The sequence below is a fragment of the Bombina bombina genome, chromosome 1 (assembly GCF_027579735.1).
Source record: "Bombina bombina isolate aBomBom1 chromosome 1, aBomBom1.pri, whole genome shotgun sequence".
Taxonomy (NCBI): Eukaryota; Metazoa; Chordata; class Amphibia; order Anura; family Bombinatoridae; genus Bombina; species Bombina bombina.
In genome coordinates, this window is record NC_069499.1 from 495,044,092 (window position 1) to 495,065,136 (window position 21,045).

Consider the following 21,045-nt stretch of genomic DNA (forward strand, 5'->3'; position numbering starts at 1 on the left):
ACATGCGGTGAGGTCAGAGGCTGGTGAGGCACTGGCTATGCTATGCCTGAGAAACACACACACATTATATATATATATATATATATATATATATATATATATATATATATATATATATATATAAAATAAATATTTATATATATGACATTAATGATACATTAAAACCATGTTTACTGTCCCTTTTTGTTCTGAGGGACAGGGAAATCAGTGAAAAGAAAAACATAAAATAATATGCTAATTTGACAAATGCAGCTTACAATTTGTGTTTTTAATGTCCCTTTAAACACATTTTTGCAAAACTGCTGCCATAAAGTGCTCCAGTCAGGTAACACTCCTGACACAAGTTTACTGGTTTTCAATGATGAAAAAAAAATTGATAATAAAAATAATTTTTTTTTTTTTTAAATGTTACACTGTATCTGAATCATAAAAGAAATTAAATACTCTAAACTCAAGTTACATGATTTAAATCTCTCTTTTTTCATGGTATCTTATTTGAAAAGGCAGGAAACCAGTAACATAGAAATTGATTGCAGTTTTGTGAATCCAATTTCCCACAACACAGCCATCCACAAAAAGATTATGGATAAAAAAAGCATAGCTGGTAAATAAGTCAAAACCAGCAATACTTTAGAATGCATTGCAAACTGACAGTGCAGGACAGCTGCGCCTGCTGAAAGAAGTAGGTTGGTCCAATGTCGCCACACCTAACTCAGCTGATTTGAGGCTTTTGGCGCGCTAAGGGCTCAGACATTGTAAACGCCCCCGTGATGCGCAGCCTAAGTTGTCAGGTGCACGGGGAGCTGATTGGCTCCCCTGGGTCGGCCCCAAAGAGGCCGCTAATAAAGCAGCCTTAAATGGGCACTTATGGGCCATGCAATGAGCTACCTTAACCACCGTTCACCAGCTCTTGCGGGCCCATAGCCCAAAGGAACAAGTATGTTGCGCAACGGGGAGGGCAGCAGACCTGCTCGTGCCTCTCCATTGCACAACATGTAGGTGTAAAAAGATAATTTTTTTTAAAAGCAATAATAAAGAAATTATTTTTTGCCTCTAGTAACTGCACGTCCCTTTTATATATATATATATATATATATATATATATATATATATATATATATGGTATCCAAAAAATGCAGGCACTCACTTCCATATTAAAAGTGAAAGACATAACGTTTCGGCACCTTTATCAAATGTCACAAAACATCAGAGGTAGAGCAATCAAGCACCTAAAATCAGCTAACAAACATTAAAAACATACCCCTTATAAAGCATAAGAATAAGCATTGCCGCCAACCATCCGCTCGCGTCTTCCTGCGTGGAGCAATGACGTCACGTCGGCACGCTAACGTCCCTAGCGTGATGACGCATGGCACAACGTTGCCATAGTAACGTGTATATGCTAAGCGTGTGCCTCTCCATTGCACAACATGTAGGTATAAAAATATATATTTTTTAAAAGCAATAATAAAGAAAAAATTTTTTGCCTCTAGTAACTGCATGTCCCTTATATACATATATATATATATATATATCTTCTTTTGGCCACACTTGTAAGAGTCTAAAATTTGAATTTTGCACTATATATTATGCTCTCGAAATCATGTGTTACAAAATATGTAGAGCTATGCAGCATACTTCATGTCTTGAGGCTATACTGGGTTTCAGGAGCAGTGATGAGTCTGGACTTTCTAATATCCTTACTAGTGTTTAATAGTTTTAAAATATATAAGACCATGGAGTGATGCCTCTGGGTTTGCACGCTTGTTCCCTGTAGATGAAAGGTCTGTTAAATTCTCATATCTTTTTTAAACATTTCCATTTTAAAAGAAAACTAGAAAATGTGAGATTTTGATGTCCTTTTAATGAACTCAATAAAGAGTTTTATTCACAAAGTTTTTATCTTTTATTTTATATTGTAGTTGATTTTGTTTTAAAAGATCCAAGAGAAAAAGACAAGGATAAGAAAACAGATCCTCTGCCGTACAGAATCGAGTAAGTTATAAAGTTGTTTTATAGAAAACTTTAGGCAATGCTTTAAAGTTATTTTCTTTTCTGCTATAAACTGTGTCTGTATAAACCAGTGGATATTTGCTCCTCTATTGATGCTAAGGCCTTAATCGATATGCTTTGAATAGGACATATGTGGTTTCTGATTTGATTGTTCTAGTAGAACAAATGAGGGTCATAGGATCACTTGTATCCAGCTGAATAGAACATTTGGTTGCTCTAAGCAGAAGTTTCATGGTAAATTGAACAGAACCCTCAAGCCATAGCGAAACCTCCTGCATTTAAACTTTGCTTGGCACAGTTCCTGACTTAGAGAAGCATCCTAGCATATTAAATTAGGTCTGAAGATGCCACAAGTTATCTGAGATGTTTTCATTATGTTGACAGGGAGAACAGTTTCTTTCATGTAATTGGGTACAAAGTGTTCACCAGCTTACAGAATCATTTTTGAAACTTGCACGAGTTGTTGAATTTACTATGCTAGGGGTAGTAATTATTTTAATACAGAACAACCTTTATGATTATGTTTGTTTCTTTTTTTATTATTTAAGAGGGATTACATAAATTTAAAAATATACACAGCAACACAAATCTGTCAGACACATTTAGTTAGACAGACATGCTGCAATAAAGCTTTGCTTTCCAGTTTACGTCTATTATGAAATTTGCTTCTGTCTCTTGGTATCTTTTATTGACCAGTAAGCTCGGAAGCAGCAGTTCACTTCTTGGATCTAGCTGGTTATTGAGGGCTGCACATGTATGCCTCATGTTATTGACTCAGCAGATTTGTTCAGCTAGCTCCCGGTAGTGCATTGCTGCTCCTGAGCCTACTTACTCTTCAACAAAGGATACAAAGATAATGAAGCAAATTTCATACTAGAACAAAATTGGAAAGTTAAAGCTAAAATTACACGCTCTTTGTGAATCATGAAAATGTATTTTTGTCTTTACTGCCCTTTTAAGAACAAGTAACAATTGAAGGGGTGATTAACCCCTTTCTGTGGGGGTGCCGTTTTAAACTGCGCGGTCTCACCGCTCATGGCAAGACCCATGCTATTCTAGGAACGCAATCCCTTAACGACCAGCGAAGTACAGGGTATATTGTGGTCGTTGAAAGGACATGAAAAAAAACATTTTTCATGATTCAGGTAGAGCATACGTTTTTAAACAACTTTTCAGTTGACTTCTATTATCAATTTTACTTCATTCTCTTGCTATCCTTTATTGAATGAGCAGCAATGCACTACTGGTAGCTAGCTGAACACATTACTAAGCCAATGATAAGAGGTATATATGTGCAGCCACAAATCAACAACTAGTTTCCAGCTCCCGAGCCTACTTAGGTATGTTTTTCAACAAATGATACCAAGAGAACCAAGTAAATTAGATAATATAAAGAAGTTGGAAAGTTGTTTAAAATTTTGGGTTTCGTATCCCTTTAACACTATTCCAGTTCCTTTACTTTTATTATTATTATTATTATTATTATTATTATAAATAACTATCATATTCAATAGCAAAATGTATGCAGTTAACATGTGTCATCTCCTTACTGCACAGGGTAGCTCTTTTGGGCATAGATAGTTATTAAAAGGCCAATTAATTACCAAATGCCACGTAGCCACAAAACATCCATACTATTATAACCAGGGAAGGCAGGTGTGGGGCTGATAAAGCTGCCATGGTGCATTGCCTCTTTTACATCACCTTTTTCCTGCTTCTGGGTAGAGCTGGCACCATTTGGTTTCATGACAATAATACAATGCTCAGCGCCCCTAGAGCTGCCACTACCTTGTGGAAGTATGACAATAAAGTAAGTAGACTGGTGAGTGGAAAGTCCTAGGATAGATAGTGGTTATGCTGTGTTCTATACTGGATTAGAATGTGCTTTTTGGTTCCATAGGAATTAATAATATTCATTATGTTTGCAGCAGCTGGACATTCTTTTATGCAACGTGTGGAGTAGCAAATGCAACGTAAATATAAAACATGTTACACAAAATCATTTAAACAGAGAGACAAAGAGGTTAAGAAGACTAAGGCCCATATTTATCAAGCTCCGTACGGAGCTTGAAGGGCGGTGTTTCTGGCGAGTCTTCAGACTCGAAAGAAACACAAGTTATGAAACAGCGGTCACAAAGACCGCTGCTCCATAACCTGTCCGCCTGCTCTGAGCAGGCGGACAAACATCACCGGAAATCAACCCGATCGAGTACGATCGGGTTGATTGACACCCCCTGCTGGCGGCCGATTGGACCTCATCCGCAGAGTCGGATCAGGTCCGCCAGACCTTGATAAATAGAGGCCATTGTCTCTATTTATTGCTGGTAACACAAAGCACTAAAACTTAGGCAGATGTGTTGTTCCAGAGATAAAATACTAGAAGCAGAAATCCAGTATCCTTTTGTCCTTTAGAGGGAATTACAATTATATAAACTTAAAGGGACATGAAACCCCACATTTTCTTTCATGATTCAAACAGAGCATACCATTGTAAACAACTTCAGTTTAATTTCTGGTATAAAATTTCCTTAATTCTCTTGGTATCCTTCGTTGAAGGAGCTGCCATGCACTGCTGTGGGCTAGCTGAACACAATAGGTGAGCCAATGACAAACATATATGTACAACCACCAATCAGCAGCTTAGTTAGCTCCCAGTAATGCATTTCTACTCTTGATACTAATAAGGTATGCTTTTCAAAAAAGGATAACAACATAATGCAGCAAATTAGATAATAGAAGTAAATTAGAAAGTTGTTAGAAAATTGAATGCTCTATCTGAATCCTGAAAGAAACATTTTGAGCTTCATGTCTCTTTAAGTGACATTAACTTTTGCATGAAACATAAGTGCTGTCATCTATTATCAAAGGTAAATCCTAAAGCTTGTCTCTGTGAGACTCAGATATGTTTGCTAGAACAGCCAGATACCAGGTGCATCAGATGAGTTAATTAGTTCTATGAAGAAAGACTGATTTGCCGCCAGACAGGGTCATCTAAGGTAACTGAATTCTACATGAATCCTCCTATGAATGACTGCAATAACACACCTAATCTATCTTTTACAGAGTGAGACCCTGGGGCTTTTAAAATGCCTTTATATTAAAAATTCAGACTTGTTAATGGTTCATGAAAGCAGGGGATAAAAATGAGTGGTATATTAAATATGTATACATAACATACAAACGTTTTAATAAAATCAATTTTATAATCACTGTCTTTTCTTAATTCACAATGCTATGCATGATCAAGGTGAAACATTTTATGATGCTCACTGACGTGACTTAAGAATGAAACATATTGGGATAGATTACGAGTGGAGCACTAACAGTAATGCACAAGCAAAAAGGGGTTTATTGCGGGTCTTTGTGCGCAACAGGTTTTTCGCTTGTATTACAAGCTGAAAGTAAGCGGGATGGATTGAGCGCAATTCAAGTTAACGCATGTAGAGTTAGTGTGACCTCAGGGCTCTGGTTAACTGTTTCACGAAACAAAAAAGTTTCACAAAACACATCAAAAATACATTACAAAGTACAGTTACACTATTATTACAAGAAGGAGACAGTGGCACTGCTTAGTGGTTTAACAGGATTAGGGTGTAACTTTAGAAATTACAAGGGGGGATTTATATTCCTCCTGGTGCTACCCACTACACGTACATTTTACATAAATAATGGGGAGTTAGGAAGAAGAGCTAAGAGGGTGCAACTATTTCTAAAACTTCATTTTATTAGTATAAATTAAAATATACTATTGAAGTGGCATATAAAGTGGAGGAAAATGGGAACAGAAAAATTCCGTCCTTAAAAAGAGCTGTAAACTTCTCACCTCCAATTGGAAAAAAAGGCCTTGTTTAAGAGGACGACTTATCTAGGTCTTAGAGAAGTGCCTGCGGAGCTGATATCCAAAAAAACAAGCAGCTGTACACAAGCATCACATCAACATGCACAATGGCTGGAGTGTTTGAAAAGCACCCTACCACTGGACTCTGGATCAGTTCAAATGTGTTCTCTGGAATGATGAATCACACAGTCTGATGGAATGTACTGGGTGTCACAGATTTCTGGAAAACGCTACTACCTTAGTTCCAGTGAAGGCTCTTCTTATTTCATGGTGCCTACTGTAAAGTTTGGTGTAGGAGGTATAATGGTTTAGGGCTGTTCTTCAGGGTTAGAATTAGGCTCTTAGTTACATTGAAGGGTCATCTTAATACTAAAGGACATTTACAAAGACATTTTGGTTCTTCCAACTTTGTGGCAAGAGTTTGGGGAAGGTCCTTACATGTTCTCGCTTTACTGTGCCCCTGTGCACAAAGTGAGGTCCATAAAGACATGGTTTTGATACGTTTGGTGTGGAGAAACTTGAGTGGCCTGCACAGAACCCTGACCTTAATGCCATTGAACACCTTTGGGATGAATTAGAATGCTGATTGTGAGCCAGACCTTCTTATCTAACATCATTCAAAATACTTCCACACAGGTGAAAAAATTCCAGCAGTAAATGGATCGAGATGGAAAGTTTAAAAATTATCCTTTATTAATATCCGTAAAAAGTATACTGTGTAGATTTCACAGAAAAAGACTTTACAATGTCACAGCCAGTAGGTTAGTCAGCCCAAAAGCTCTATATCTAACAGACCAACATGTTTCGTGCTGGTACAGCACTTCGTCAGGGATAGTGAAGGGTTAACTGTTCACCTGTTAAATGTATATCCGGTCCAATCAAAACTCAGCAGCTTCGCTCTGTCCAATAAGGAACAGGGTACTGAATTCAAAGTGTGTATTATGTAATGCTTCGTTTGCATGTTTAGCTTGGGCCAGAGTTACAGCAACAGGTGTTCAATATAAGACTAATCATTAGTTGTACATATAAAAAAAACAGAAGATATAGAGTTCAATGATGAAAATAAGTTCTCAATGGGAAAAAAATTAATTAAAAACAGCACGATTAAATATTCACATGAAGTTAGAAGCACCTTAGTATTGTGGCCGACATATGCTGCGCTATGGCGGAAAACCAACTTAACCATACATTTGTATACAAAATATGAATGCAACAATTAGTATTATATTATATTATGTATCAGCTAAGTAGCTGAAAAATATCAGTTTAATATAATGGTAGATGCATGAACTGCCTTGCATGGATATATAGACTATGGATATGTAAAATATGCCATATATAAGGAAACATCCATAATATTTTTTATGTTTTTTAATTTCTTTTTTTGTTTTTTGTGTTTAGCCTCTAGTTATCCTTATTAGTCTAGTCTGTACAGGGACCTAATCCGTTATACATTAAGCGAACTAGGTGCATGCATATGCATGTATCTTTTTAAAAAAAAAAGTATGCTGGATAATATTCAACTCCTAGATATCCTTATTTGTCTGACCTGTAAAGGGATATAAACCGTTATATACAGAAAAGCTAAGTGCAGCTAAGATGTTAGAATAGGATGCCTAGAATATGAACAAATTTGACACTTTGACTATTTCTATATTGAAATCCCTATTGGGAGCAAGATGATTGTTAACTATATGTTTGCTGGAAGGAAATAAACAAGTATAATTTTATGTTTCTATCATTAAACGGCTATTTAGATCGTTAAACAACTATTTAAACCGTAACGAAAAAGTGAATATTCATATAAATTATTCTTATTAGTGTCTATGGTGATGTGTATTCTATCTTATATATTTTCATAATAAAAATAGAAAATAGAAAAAAAGGAAGCTAAATAAACAAGTGTATTTAAGATTTTGTAGTTAAAAAAGTGAAAAAAATGAAAACAAGTGAAATTTTTTTTTTATCCAAATAAGAAGTATAGAAAATATATATTTCCAAGTAAAAAATGGAAATTTAGTGATAAGAATAAAGACACCTTTATGTGGAGTTATCGGATCTTGACTGTGTAGATCCTAAGTGGACCTCATACTTTTGACGAATGAATTTAATTTAAGGCGACTAAGCTTGTGAGACCCTAATATAGTTTTGTGAAAATTATGATAGTTGTTTATCCTATGAATAATTTTAAATCTGATTTTTCATTCATGCCCATTGGAGCTCCTGTTTGTAATCTGAATATCCAAAAGGTTTCACTTTTATTTAGTTTGTCATGTCTATTTCCTCCAGTGTTTAATTTGGGAACATAATCAATAGCCTTAAATGAAAAATATTTATGTGGTTTATCACAGTGTGACCTAAAGTGCTTGGCCACCGGAGTCTTAGGCTCCTTATCTGATAGAGATAACAGGTGCTCCCTTATTCGGTCTTTGAGCATACGAGAGGTACGACCTGTGTATTGTTTCTTGCATAATTTGCAGGTGATTAAGTATACCACAAAAATCGAATTACATGTCAGGTTGTGTTTTAATTTAAATGTTTCACCAGTATGATGTGATGAGAATGAAGAATCAACTTCAGCGTATTCACATGATTTACATGGAGTGGTGCCACATTTAAAAAAAACCAATTTTGGTTCTAACCAAGTTCTCTGAGCATGATTGATCTTTTTGTCAAAGTGTCTTTTTAGGTTATTGCCAATATTCTTCGCCTTCCTAGATACAAATTTTATATTATTTAAGATGTCACTATCAAGAAGTTTGTCTTTTTCTAATATAACTAGATTTTTCTTTATCACTGCACAAATTTGTTGGTATTGGCTGCTATATTTAGTTGAAAAGACTACACTTGAACCCGAGTAATCATTTTTTTGTATTGTTTTATCTGTTAGTAGTTCATGTCTGTCCATGGATAGTACTTCATTTGATATATTCATCAATATATTCTTTTTATAACCTCTAGCTGTTAATCTTTGCGTGAGGTCTTCAGCCTGTTGTCTGTACTGTGTTATGTTGGTACAATTTCTGCGAAGGCGCATGTATTGGCCCTTAGGGATTCCTCTTTTTAGGTGTTCAGGATGATGTGAATTTGCCCTGAGGATGGTATTTCCTGCTATGGGTTTTCGATAAGTTTCGGTCTCTATTCTATTGTCATGTATTTTAAGCAAGACATCCAGAAACGCTAATTGAGTCTTGGAACTGCTGTATGTGAATTTTAAATTCATGTTGTTATCATTTATGTATTCAAGGAAACCCTGTAATTGTGTATCTGTGCCTCTCCAGATGACACAGGTCATCTATGTACCTAAAGTATGCTTTTATGCAAGACTTAAAGGGATTTGTATCAGTATAAATTTTAATTGTTTCAAAAAAGCTTAAGTATAAATTTGCATACGAGGGGGCAAATTTTGCCCCCATCGCAGTACCACATTTTTGTAAATAATATTGTCCCAAAAACAAAAAATAGTTGTGGGTTAAAAGATAACCTACCGTCTCTATGAGAAATTCAATATAATCCACATCATAATTGGTGTGTCTTCTCAGCATATGATGAAGTGCATAGCACCCTTGGTTGTGGGGAATGCAGGAATACAGAGAAGAGACATCAATAGAGACCAGAGTACAGTTTTCATCCAATATAACCTGGTCAAGCATGTTCAAAAGGTGTTTGGTATCCCTTACATGACCTGGTGTGGAGCTAACAATGGGCTGCAAATGTTCATCTATAAATGCTCCCAATTTCTCCACTAGTGTGCCAATACCAGAAATGATGGGCCTACCAGGGGGAAAATTGGGATCCTTAACATCATTGCCTGACCTTACTAATGTTATTGTGGCCGAATGGGCACAAATTCCCACAGACACACTCCAAAAGTCTTCCCAGGAGAAGATTGTCTGCTGTTAGAACTGTTATAGCCACAAAGGGCAGGGGGCAAAAAAGAGAATTAAGTAAATTTGATAATATAAATAAATTAGAAAGTTGTTTACAATGACGTGCTCTATCTAAATCTCTTAATTTTGATGTCCCTTTAGATTTGATTGGATTAGAACTGATTTACAAGGATATAATCAGTGCTGCTTATTTGCAGTAGGGAAGACTTCAAGCATAAGTACAAAATGTGATATGTTTGACACATCAGATATTTGTATATCCAAAGAGGCAGATGCTAAAAGGATTGAATTTGCTGTTGACCAAAATAATTTGTAACATAACATTGTTAGGTTACATAAAAGCAAAGTGGACAAACTGGAATGTTGGACAATTATTGGACAAACTGATTACACAAGGGTTTAAAATGACTTTTTATAAATGGCACAGTATCCTATCCTTAAAAAGTGCTTGTATATATGTATGTTGCTGCTTGTAAAGGAGATTACTAAATGAATGCAAACAGGTGACTCCAAATTGACTATTGTTTGATATAAAAACCTATAATACCCAAAATAGTTACAAATGTTGCATATGAAGGTGGCTCGTTATAAATGAGTATTCTCCACTGAGCTTTTTTTAGGTGTGTGCCACCCGGCTGATTTTGCTGACCACCCAGCTAAAATTTTAGCCACAAATAAGTTAAAATTAGCTAATATTAAAATGTTTCAATGTTTATTGCTCAAATTATCATTAAATAAATGTATGTTAAATTATGCAATTAATTTGTGTTTTGGATAGCAAAACATTTTATAATATAAGAAGGTATTAGACTGCCCCCCCCCCGGCTACTTTTAATGTCACCCGGATTGCAAAATGTTCTGTCAAAAACACTGTTAATGAGTTATTTAACTTTAACCCCTTCAGTGCTGGGTCATTTCACTTGTTATAGATGTTTACATTTATACATAAGTTTCAGTATTTTTTTTTCTGTAAGGTACACCCAGAAACCATACCTAATTTTTTAGCATTATTAGAAGGAAGCTTTAATTTGCACAAATATCATAAAATTGCCAATTTATAAAATGCAAGAAAAAATATTTTCTATGTTGTATTTGGTAAATAACAACAAAGGAGTCATTATTTCCTAAATGTTTCAAACACAAATTTTAGCATCAATTCACCTTACCAAAACAATAAAATGTAGGATTTTATAGATATATGGCCAGATTACAAGTGGAGCGCTAATTAACGCTCCCGCTTGAGCATTTACTGTGCTAGAAGTAATTTTTTTGCGCTTTTCTGGTTGTGCTCATATTATGAGTTGAAAGTTAACTGTTTTTGCTTGCGCGCTAACCCGATGAGCGCATAAAGCCGAACTTAGAATATCGCGTGTGCGTTCACGTATTCCCCCATAGAAGTCAATGGAGAAAAAAAATGGGGAAGAAAATCTAACACTCCACTCTCGCGCAAACCTATTCTCAAAACACTTAGAACATAATCTGCTGTGAGTAGAACATTGGAATGTGAAATATTTACAGTAAGTACACAGTATAACACTTTATACAAGCATAAATATGCTTTTACATGTTTTCATCTACTTAACTGCTCCAATGCACTTATATGTATATATGTCTATATATTGTGTACATATGTATTTATGTGTTTATATGTGTATATATGTCTGTAAATACATATATACACATATAAATACATATGTATGTGTGTGTGTATATATATATATATATATATATATATATATATACACACACTCACCAGCCACATAATTAGGTACACCTTGCTAGTTGGACCCCCTTTTGCCTTCAGAACTGCCTTAATTCTTCGTGGTATAGATTCAACAAAGTGTTGGAAACATTCCTCAGACATTTTTGGTCCATATTGAAATGATATCATCACGCAGTTGCTGCAGATTTGTCGACTGCACATCCATGATGCAAATCTCCCGTTCCACCACATCCCAAAGGTGCTCTATTGGATTGAGATCTGTTAACTGTGGAGACCATTGGAATACAGTGAACACATTGTGTTGTTCAAGAAACCAGTTTGAGATGATTTAAGCTTTGTGACATGGTGCATTATCCAGCTGGAAGTAGGCATCAGAAGATGGGTACACTGTAGTAATAAATGGGTGGACATGGTAAGCAACAATACTCAGGTAGGCCGTGGCATTTAAACGATGCCCAATTGGTACTAAGGGACCCAAAGTGTGCCAAGAAAATATCTGCCACACCATTACACCACCACCACCAGCCTGAACCGTTGATATAAGGCAGGATGGATCCATGCTCTTTCATTTTGTTTACGCCAAATTCTGACCCTATCATCTGAAAGTCACAGCTTCCAATCTTCTATTTTCCAATTTTGGTGAGACTGTGCGAGTTGTAGCCTCAGTCTTCTGTTCTTAGCTGACAGGAGTGGCACCTGGTGTGGTCTTCTGCTGCTGTAGCCCATCTTCTTCAAGGTTCGACGTGTTGTGCATTCAGAGAGTGGTTATTTGAGTTACTGTTGCCTTTGTATCATCTTGAACCAGTCTTCCCATTCTCCTCTGAAGGCATTTTCGTCCACACAACTGCCGCTCACTGGATATTTTCTCTTTTTCTGACCATTCTCTGTAAACCCTAGAGATGGTTGTGTGTGGTCGAAGATTTTTAACTGGGAGTGCCGTCTTTTGTTTGTTTAAGGAAAATATTTTAATAATTGAGATATTTTCTTCAAGCACCTAGATCTGATTGGTTCTGCTACAAAGTAGAACTTTAAAGGTTTTAAATAGAGAAGCAATTGGCGTACCTAATTTGTCATTCTGTAAGAAAAAAAGAGTCTACACTCACTCATACAGCATGATCCTGAGCAGGCAGGATAGTGTCAGGGGTGCTTCAGCTTGCTACTTTTGTGCATTGTGTTTTGGCATGTGTACAGTGTGGCCAAATCCTGTTTTGAATACACCTTGAGAATCAGGTTGTATTATTTGTGAGTTCCATGAGGATAATGGGTTTATAAAAATGCACTGTTCATGTATTTATAGCTATAGTCTAGATTTTATTATAAAAACCACAAGGAACAATGTACTTTGGAAATACTAGCTATATTCTAGTTCAGTCTTTACCCCTCCTCCTGGAAGCCAAGTGCACTCTTTATTACGATCCACATTTTGCCTATATTGCAGAACCTACCATAGATTCTCAGGAGAATCAGCCAGTGGAGGACTATATTTTTTAATTCAGGCTATGATCAACACTGATAGATAGAAACAGCACCTCTGTGTGCTTCCAACTTTCTTTAGTATTTGTTTCCAAATTGTTCTGCACCAGTTCTATTTCACGATTTGAGATTGTCAGGTGATTTTGTACCATTTTATGTGTCACTTGAGTTTGCAACTGGCTTTTGGTGTGGGCCTGAATACTGAGGACTTTATTTATGATCAATACAGACAAGTAGGAACAACACCACTGTAAGCTTTATAATTCTACATGTGTAGTGCCTCCTGGAAGACAAGGGTTGCAGAACCTGCCATACAAAATGTGTTCTCTGGGAATCACCCAGCAAAGGACTTTATTTATGATCAATACAGACAAGTAGGAACAACACCACTGTAAGCTTTATAATTCTACATGTGTAGTTGTGCCTTGATGCAGTAGCAATGCTTTTTTTCTGGGTTGTGGGAACAGGGATAAGACTGCAAACCGTTTACTGCAGAACAATCTCAGAATACTTTCTCTGAGATATATTACCACAGAGATTATTTAACGGCATATCCAACTCTTTAAGGTCTCTAGTCATTTCACTGGACCCAAATCCTATGTGTTTAATAAAGAATGGAGAGGTGCGTGAACTAAAGTAAATGGGAATCACATAATGGCTCGTGATCATGATGACACTGAACAAGTTGGTTGAGAAGCTGATAATGAATCTACCCTCTATAAGGGTAAAAGTCAATTTGTTGAAGAAATAATAAGAGTTAGATGCAGTACGAGATGAAGGGGTGGGTGTCAAATTTTATTTTCTCCTGGAAAGGGGAAAATCCTTGCACTGGCCCGATATGCTACCTCTTCTTGACTTAAACAGTGTAAACAAAGATAAAATTCCATGTTGGCCCCTCATTTGAAAATTTTGTACACCACTACAGAGATGTGTTTCAATGACAGAAATGCATATTACTGAGCTATTGTTGAATGTAATTTGTTTGTTTAACACAAATAAGCATTTATTCTATGCATAAGAAAAGCTTTTGAAACTCACTAACAGATCATTTTTCTTCAGTGTTTAACCTATGGTTTAACTCTTGACAGAACAATGAAGCAAATAGGTTACAGCAACAGATACATTGTGAATATTATCTGTCATTACTGACAGTACCATAATAGTATTATAAACCTGCAGCTGGTCAGACTCATACCAACAGTAAGATCATGCTAACAAGGGTTAATGCCAGTGATATATATATATATATATATATATATATATATGAGAGAGAGAGAGAGAGAGAGAGATAGTAACATTAACGTATATGAAAAAACACAATTGTCAATCTCAGAATACTCTCTAAGTTTTCGCAAGCACCTACACTTACAGGATACAAATACTTCCAGCTTCCTTTAACCCCTTAATGACCGGACCATTTTTCAATTTTCTTACCCTTAATGACAATGGCTATTTTTACATTTCTGCAGTGTTTGTGTTTAGCTGTAATTTTCCTCTTACTCATTTACTGTACCCACACATATTATATACAGTTTTTCTCGCCATTAAATGGACTTTCTAAAGATACCATTATTTTCATCATGTCTTATAATTTACTAAAAAAAAAATAATAAAATATGAGAAAAAAATGAAAAAAAAACACACTTTTTCTAACTTTGACCCCCAAAATATGTTACACATCTACAATCACCAAAAAACACCCATGCTAAATAGTTTCTAAATTTTGTCCTGAGTTTAGAAATACCCAATGTTTACATGTTCTTTGCTTTTTTTGCAAGTTATAGGGAAATAAATACAAGAAGCACTTTGCTATTTCCAAACCACTTTTTTTCAAAATTAGCGCTAGTTACATTGGAAAGTCTACCAGTACTAAATAAAAGAGCTTTTTTTTTTTTTAAATAAAAATAATAAAATATTTTAGCTGTGATGGACCCCTGCCTTAGCCCCAACCTCCCTGATCCCCCCTCCAGCTCTCTAACCCTCTCCCCTACCTAATTACCGCCATCTTGGGTACCAAAGTATTTTTATTTTATTTTTAACTTAAAATTCTTTCTGTAGTGTAGCAGCCCCCCCACAATACCCCCACCCCCTCCCAGATTTTTTACCTTTTTCTCCCTTTCTGCCCTCATTCATTGGTGTCAGTGTGGCTAATGAGCGCACGTGCACGCGCACCCAGTGCACGCGCCACATGCACATTCACGTGCACACGCGCCCGCCTCGTGCACGCGGACGCGCACGCATGCTCCCTCACACCCGGACAGCACCATCGCTACCGGTGCAGAGAGGTCCACAGAGTGGCTCTCTCTGCATCAGAGGCTTGTAAAGTGGTATTGCCGGATGCCTCCATATCGAGGCATCACTGCAATACCCTTAGAGCAGCTGGAAGCGATTGTGATCACTTCCACACTCTGTTAGACAACTGACGTACCAGGTACGTCTATTGTCATTAACTGTTAGTTTTTGCATGACGTACCTGGTACGTCAGTTATCATTAAGGGGTTAATCAGTGCTGCCATTTTGCAATTCAGGTTTCACTGCTGTTATATGAAGGAGAGTTGCTGCACATAAGCAAACACGTGAACACTGAAATGTAGTGGCACATATGACTAGAGGGATTAGGGTAAATAAACCTGAATTCTAAGGTTATAAATTATATTCAGTGTTTCATGTAACTTTGCTTTTCCGGCATGCTGGTGAGAAGATTGAAAACAATCTAGGTGAAGACACATTTGTTAATTATATAGTTCATACTTGTGGACAGAAAGAAGGAAACAAATAATTTATATAATTTTCTCTTGCTCTGTTTTATTAGAAAATGTTATAAAAATAAAATTCCATTCTGTTATTTATGTGACTTTTCTCAAATCCTACTGAAAAAAAATAATCTTAATGACAAATCTGTTCTTTTAGGTTAGAAATAGTGCCAAAACCTTGGAAGAAAACGTTCTGGTTGAATCATAGCTTTATGCAGGATAATTTGAACTCCATAAATCCTACAATGGCTGCTATTTTAGACTTGTGGCATTCATCATTTGGGTGAGTAACCTCTCTATTTTGACTTTGAACCCAATTATAAATAAAAACTGAAAAATGATTATAGTGTTTCACTATTATTACATGAAGACCTAGATTAACTCTGTTGTGTTTTTGTATGAAAATGATTCACATTCTTTTAATTTTTATCTAGAAAGTAAAGTAAACGACAACAACAATAATTTGAACATATTTTACTTCACATATACAAGAGTTTTTGCAAAGCTGCCAAATGTGAAAAAACAAAAAAGGTTACTGATTATATTTTGCTGTGATAAATCCAATTTGGTGCATTTCTTTCTATGGTTTGTTACCAACATTAAATTTCCCAAAATGCTAGCTGATATATCATGTCAGTCTACAAAAACCTAAATTATTGTGAAAAGCTAAAACTAAACTAAAGAATAACTATTACACAGTAGACCAGCTAACTGACCTTTATAGCAACTATTATCACATAGATGCATGATAAATAAAACAAACAAACAAAAAACATTTACATGATATGGGCTTGTTAGCTTACATGTGTGTAAACACAGAGGATCAGCACAGCACAATTCCAAAAGTCATTAATAACAAACATACTGCTAGATTACGAGTCTTGCGTTAGCCTTAAAAAGCAGCATTGAGAGGTCCCAACGCTGCTTTTTAACGCCCGCTGCTATTACGAATTTGGCAGGTACAGGTGCACCGCTCACTTTTCTTCCGCGACTCGAGCTTACCGCAAATCCCCTTACGTCAATTGCGTATCCTATCTTTTTAATGGGATTTGCCTAACGCCGGTATTATGAGTCTTGGAAGAAGTGAGCGGTAGACCCTCTCCTGTCCAGACTCCTACCGCATTTAAAAGTCAGTAGTTAAGAGTTTTATGGGCTAACGCCGGAACATAAAACTCTTAACTAAAGTGCTAAAAGTACACTAACAACCATAAACTACCTATTAACCCCTAAACCGAGCCCCCCCCCCCCACATCGGAAACACTTAAATAAAATGTTTAACCCCTAATCTGCCGACCGGACATCGCCGCCACTTTAATAAATGTATTAACCCCTAAACCGCCACACTCCCTCCTCGCAAACACTAGTTATATTTTATTAACCCCTAATCTGCCGTCCCTAACATCGCCGACACCTACTTACATTTATTAACCCCTAATCTTCCGACTCCAACATCGCCGCTACTATATTAAATTTATTAACCCCTAAACCTAAGTCTAAACCTAAGTCTAACCCCCCCTAACTTAAATATAATTTAAATTAAAAAACAAAATAAATTTACCATAATTAAATAAATTAATCCTATTTAAAACTAAATACTTACCTGTAAAATAAACCCTAAGCTAGCTACAATATAACTAATAGTTACATTGTAGCTAGCTTAGGATTTATATTTATTTTACAGGTAACTTTGTATTTATTTTAACTAGGTAGAATAGTTATTACATAGTTATTAACTATTTAATAACTACCTAGCTAAAATAAGTACAAAAGTACCTGTAAAATAAAAACCTGTAAAATAAAACCTAACCTAAGTTACAATTACACCTAACACTACACTATAATTAAACTAATTACCTAAACTACCTACAATTAATTACAATTAAATTAAATAAACTAAATTATGAAAAAAAAACCCCACTAAATTACAGAAAAAAAAAAGAATTACAAGAATTTTAAACTAATTACACCTAATCTAACCCCCCTAATAAAATAAAAAAGCCCCCCAAAATAATAAAATTCCCTACCCTATACTAAATTACAAATAGCCCTTAAAAGGGCCTTTTGCGGGGCATTGCCCCAAAGTAATCAGCTCTTTCACCTGTAAAAAAAAAATACAATACCCCCCCAACATTAAAACCCACCACCCACACACCCAACCCTACTCTAAAACCCACCCAATCCCCCCTTAAAAAAACCTAACACTACCCTCTTGAAGATCACCCTACCTTGAGCCGTCTTCACCCAGCCGGGCACAAGTGGTCCTCCAGAGGTTCCGAAGTCTTCATCCTATCCGGCCAGAAGAGGACATCCAGACTGGCAGAAGGCTTCATCCAGGCGGCATCTTCTATCTTCATCCTTCCGGAGCGGAGCGGGTCCATCTTCAAGACATCCGACGCGGGGCATCCTCTTCATCCGACGTCCGACGACTGAATGGTCCTTTAAGTGACGTCATCCAAGATGGCGTCCCTTAAATTCCGATTGGCTGATAGAATCCTATCAGCCAATCGGAATTAAGGTAGGAAAAATCCTATTGGCTGATGCAATCAGCCAATAGGATTGACCTCGCATTCTAGAATGCAAGCTCAATCCTATTGAACTTCAATCCGATAAATAGGATTCATTTATTTAATTATGGTAAATTTATTTCGTTTAATTTAAATTATATTTAAGTTAGGGGGGTGTTAGGGTTAGGGTTAGACTTAGGTTTAGGGGTTAATAAATTTATAATAGTTGTGGCGACGTTGGCGACGGCAGATTAGGGGTTAATAAATTTAATATAGTTAAAATATAATGTAGGTGTCGGCGATGTTGGGGGCAGTAGATTAGGGGTTCATAAGTATAATGTAGGTGGCGGCGGTGTCCGGAGCGGCAAATTAGGGGTTAATAATATAATGTAGGTGTCAGTGATAGCGGGGGGCGGCAGATTAGGGGTTAATAAGTGTAAGATTAGGGGTGTTTAGACTCGGGGTTCATGTAAGGGTGTTAGGTGTAGACATACATTTTATTTCCCCATAGGAAACAATGGGGCTGCGTTAGGAGCTGAACGCTGCTTTTTTGCAGGTGTTAGGTTTTTTTTCAGCCAGCTCAGCCCCATTGTTTCCTATGGGGAAATCGTGCACGAGCACGTTTAGCCAGCTCACCACTGACTTAAGCAGGGCTGGTATTGAGGTGAGATGTGGAGCTAAATTTTGCTCTACGCTCACCTTTTTCAGGCTTACGCCAGGTTTAAAAAGACCTGTAATACCAGCGTTGTCTTAAGTGAGCGGTGGGAAAAAAAGGCTCGTTAGCAACGCACCTCTGTTACCGCAAAACTCGTAATCTAGGCAATAGAAAGTCCTGGTGCAGCACCTGATAGAGCCCCCCTTCACTGGGTCACAAAGTATACTTCAACAAAGACACAGGGGACACTCAGAGTCGGTAACTGTACCTCTTTATTAAGGTGAGCAATGTTTCGAGGCTCCTGCCCCTTTCTCAAGCTTGTTAGCTTACATGTTAACATAATTGACAAAGTTATGATATATTAAATTAGAATGTTCAAAACAAAATATATTATATTATGTATTATATTAAAATATATTTAATGGTATTTTTGTTTCTTAAGGCAATTACGTCTTGTTGATACTGATGAATTTCACAACCGTCAAGAGTCAATGGAACTATCTGTCTTTCAAAGTCTTGTTATGAGACACATCGATTTTGCCAAAGAAAAACTTTTAAAAATGTAAGAATAGATCAATATTTTTTTAGACCGTAGTAATTTCCATATCCAATCATTTTTTTTTCTTTATATCAATAAAACCTTTATTGAAAGAGCAACAATGAACACATCAGTAAACCAATGATAAGAGATATATATATGTGCAGCCACCAATAAGTAGCTAGCACCCAGCTCCTGAGCCGACCTAGGTATTCTTTTCAACAAAGGATACCAATAGAATTAATCATATTAGATAACAGAACTAAATTGGAATTTTTTTGAAAATTGTATGCTCTGTTTGAATCATGAACATGAAAACACTACAGGATTGTTTCGTACTGGCTAGGACTTAAAGCCATACTGGTAGATCATTAATGAATAGACATATCCTGTATCTAATCTAGCTTATATAATAATAATAGTACTTTATATTTAGATAGTGGCATCAGGTATCTCATTGCTACACTTGGTATATTAATACATTATGAAAATAAATGGTTCAGTAAATAAACCATGAAAACAAAACAGGGTATTTTAGATACTTCTTGAAAACAGCGTATAACAAACTTTAGCATATGGATACAGAAGTATTTGATGGCCATACTTCCATGGGAGTTTACAGTCGTGGAGAGAATTTCAGTTATAAAAACAGAAAGTAGAGGAATGTTTAATAATCTGATAATAATGATTAAGTGACTATTTTAAGAGTTTAAAGTCAATTCTGATCAGTAAAGCCGCCTCATTTATAGAGTGTATTGTATTTAAAGGGACATGAAACCCAAAATGTTTCTTTCTTTCATGTAATTCGCAAGAGTCCATGAACTAGTGACGTATGGGATATACAATCCTACCAGGAGGGGCAAAGTTTCCCAAACCTCAAAATGCCTATAAATACACCCCTCACCACACCCACAATTCAGTTTTACAAACTTTGCCTCCTATGGAGTTGGTGAAGTAAGTTTGTGCTTAAGATTTCTATGTTGACATGCGCTTCTCAGCATTTTGAAGCCCGATTCCTCTCAGAGTACAGCGAATGTCAGAGGGATGTGAAGGGAGTATTACCTATTGAATGCAATGGTTTTCCTCACGGGAGATCTATTTCATAGGTTCTCTGTTATCGGTCGTAGAGCTTCATCTCCTACCTCCCTTTTCAGATCGACGATATACTCTCATATACCATTACCTCTACTGATAACTGTTTCAGTACTGCTTTGGCTATCTGCTATATGTGGATGGGTGTCTTTTGGTAAGTATGTTTTTTATTACTTAAGACACCCCAGCTATGGTTTGGCACTTTATGCATTTATATAAAGTTCTAAATATATGTATTGTACTTATATTTGCCATGAGTCAGGTTCATGTATTTCCTTGTGCAGACTGTCAGTTTCATATTTGGGGAAAATAAACATATTAAGAAATATTTTTTCTTACCTGGGGTTTTAGTCTTTTTTTTAAGATTGACTACATATTTCTTGCAAATTGCGGGCAGTACTAGGCCCGCGGGTGCGCCAAATGCTAGACTTTATTGCGTCATTCTTGGTGCGAGAATTTTTTGGGCGCGAAAGTACGTCCGTTGATGCAAGTTCGTCATTTCTAGCGTCGTAGTTGACGCCGAGGTCTTACACAGGGTTGCGTCGTTAGTAACGCAAGTTTGTCAT

At 36.4% G+C, this 21,045-nt stretch overlaps 1 protein-coding gene across 1 annotated transcript in view; it reads left to right on the forward strand.

The window, feature by feature from the left end:
• DNAH7 (dynein axonemal heavy chain 7) overlaps positions 1-21,045 on the forward strand; it is a 784,664-nt gene that overhangs the window by 27,592 nt on the left and 736,027 nt on the right. Inside the window, exons 5-7 of the mRNA XM_053698573.1 lie at positions 1,923-1,995; positions 15,848-15,973; positions 19,292-19,411. Of these exons, the coding sequence (XP_053554548.1) occupies positions 1,923-1,995; positions 15,848-15,973; positions 19,292-19,411 (319 nt within the window). The remainder of the gene's footprint in view (positions 1-1,922; positions 1,996-15,847; positions 15,974-19,291; positions 19,412-21,045) is intronic.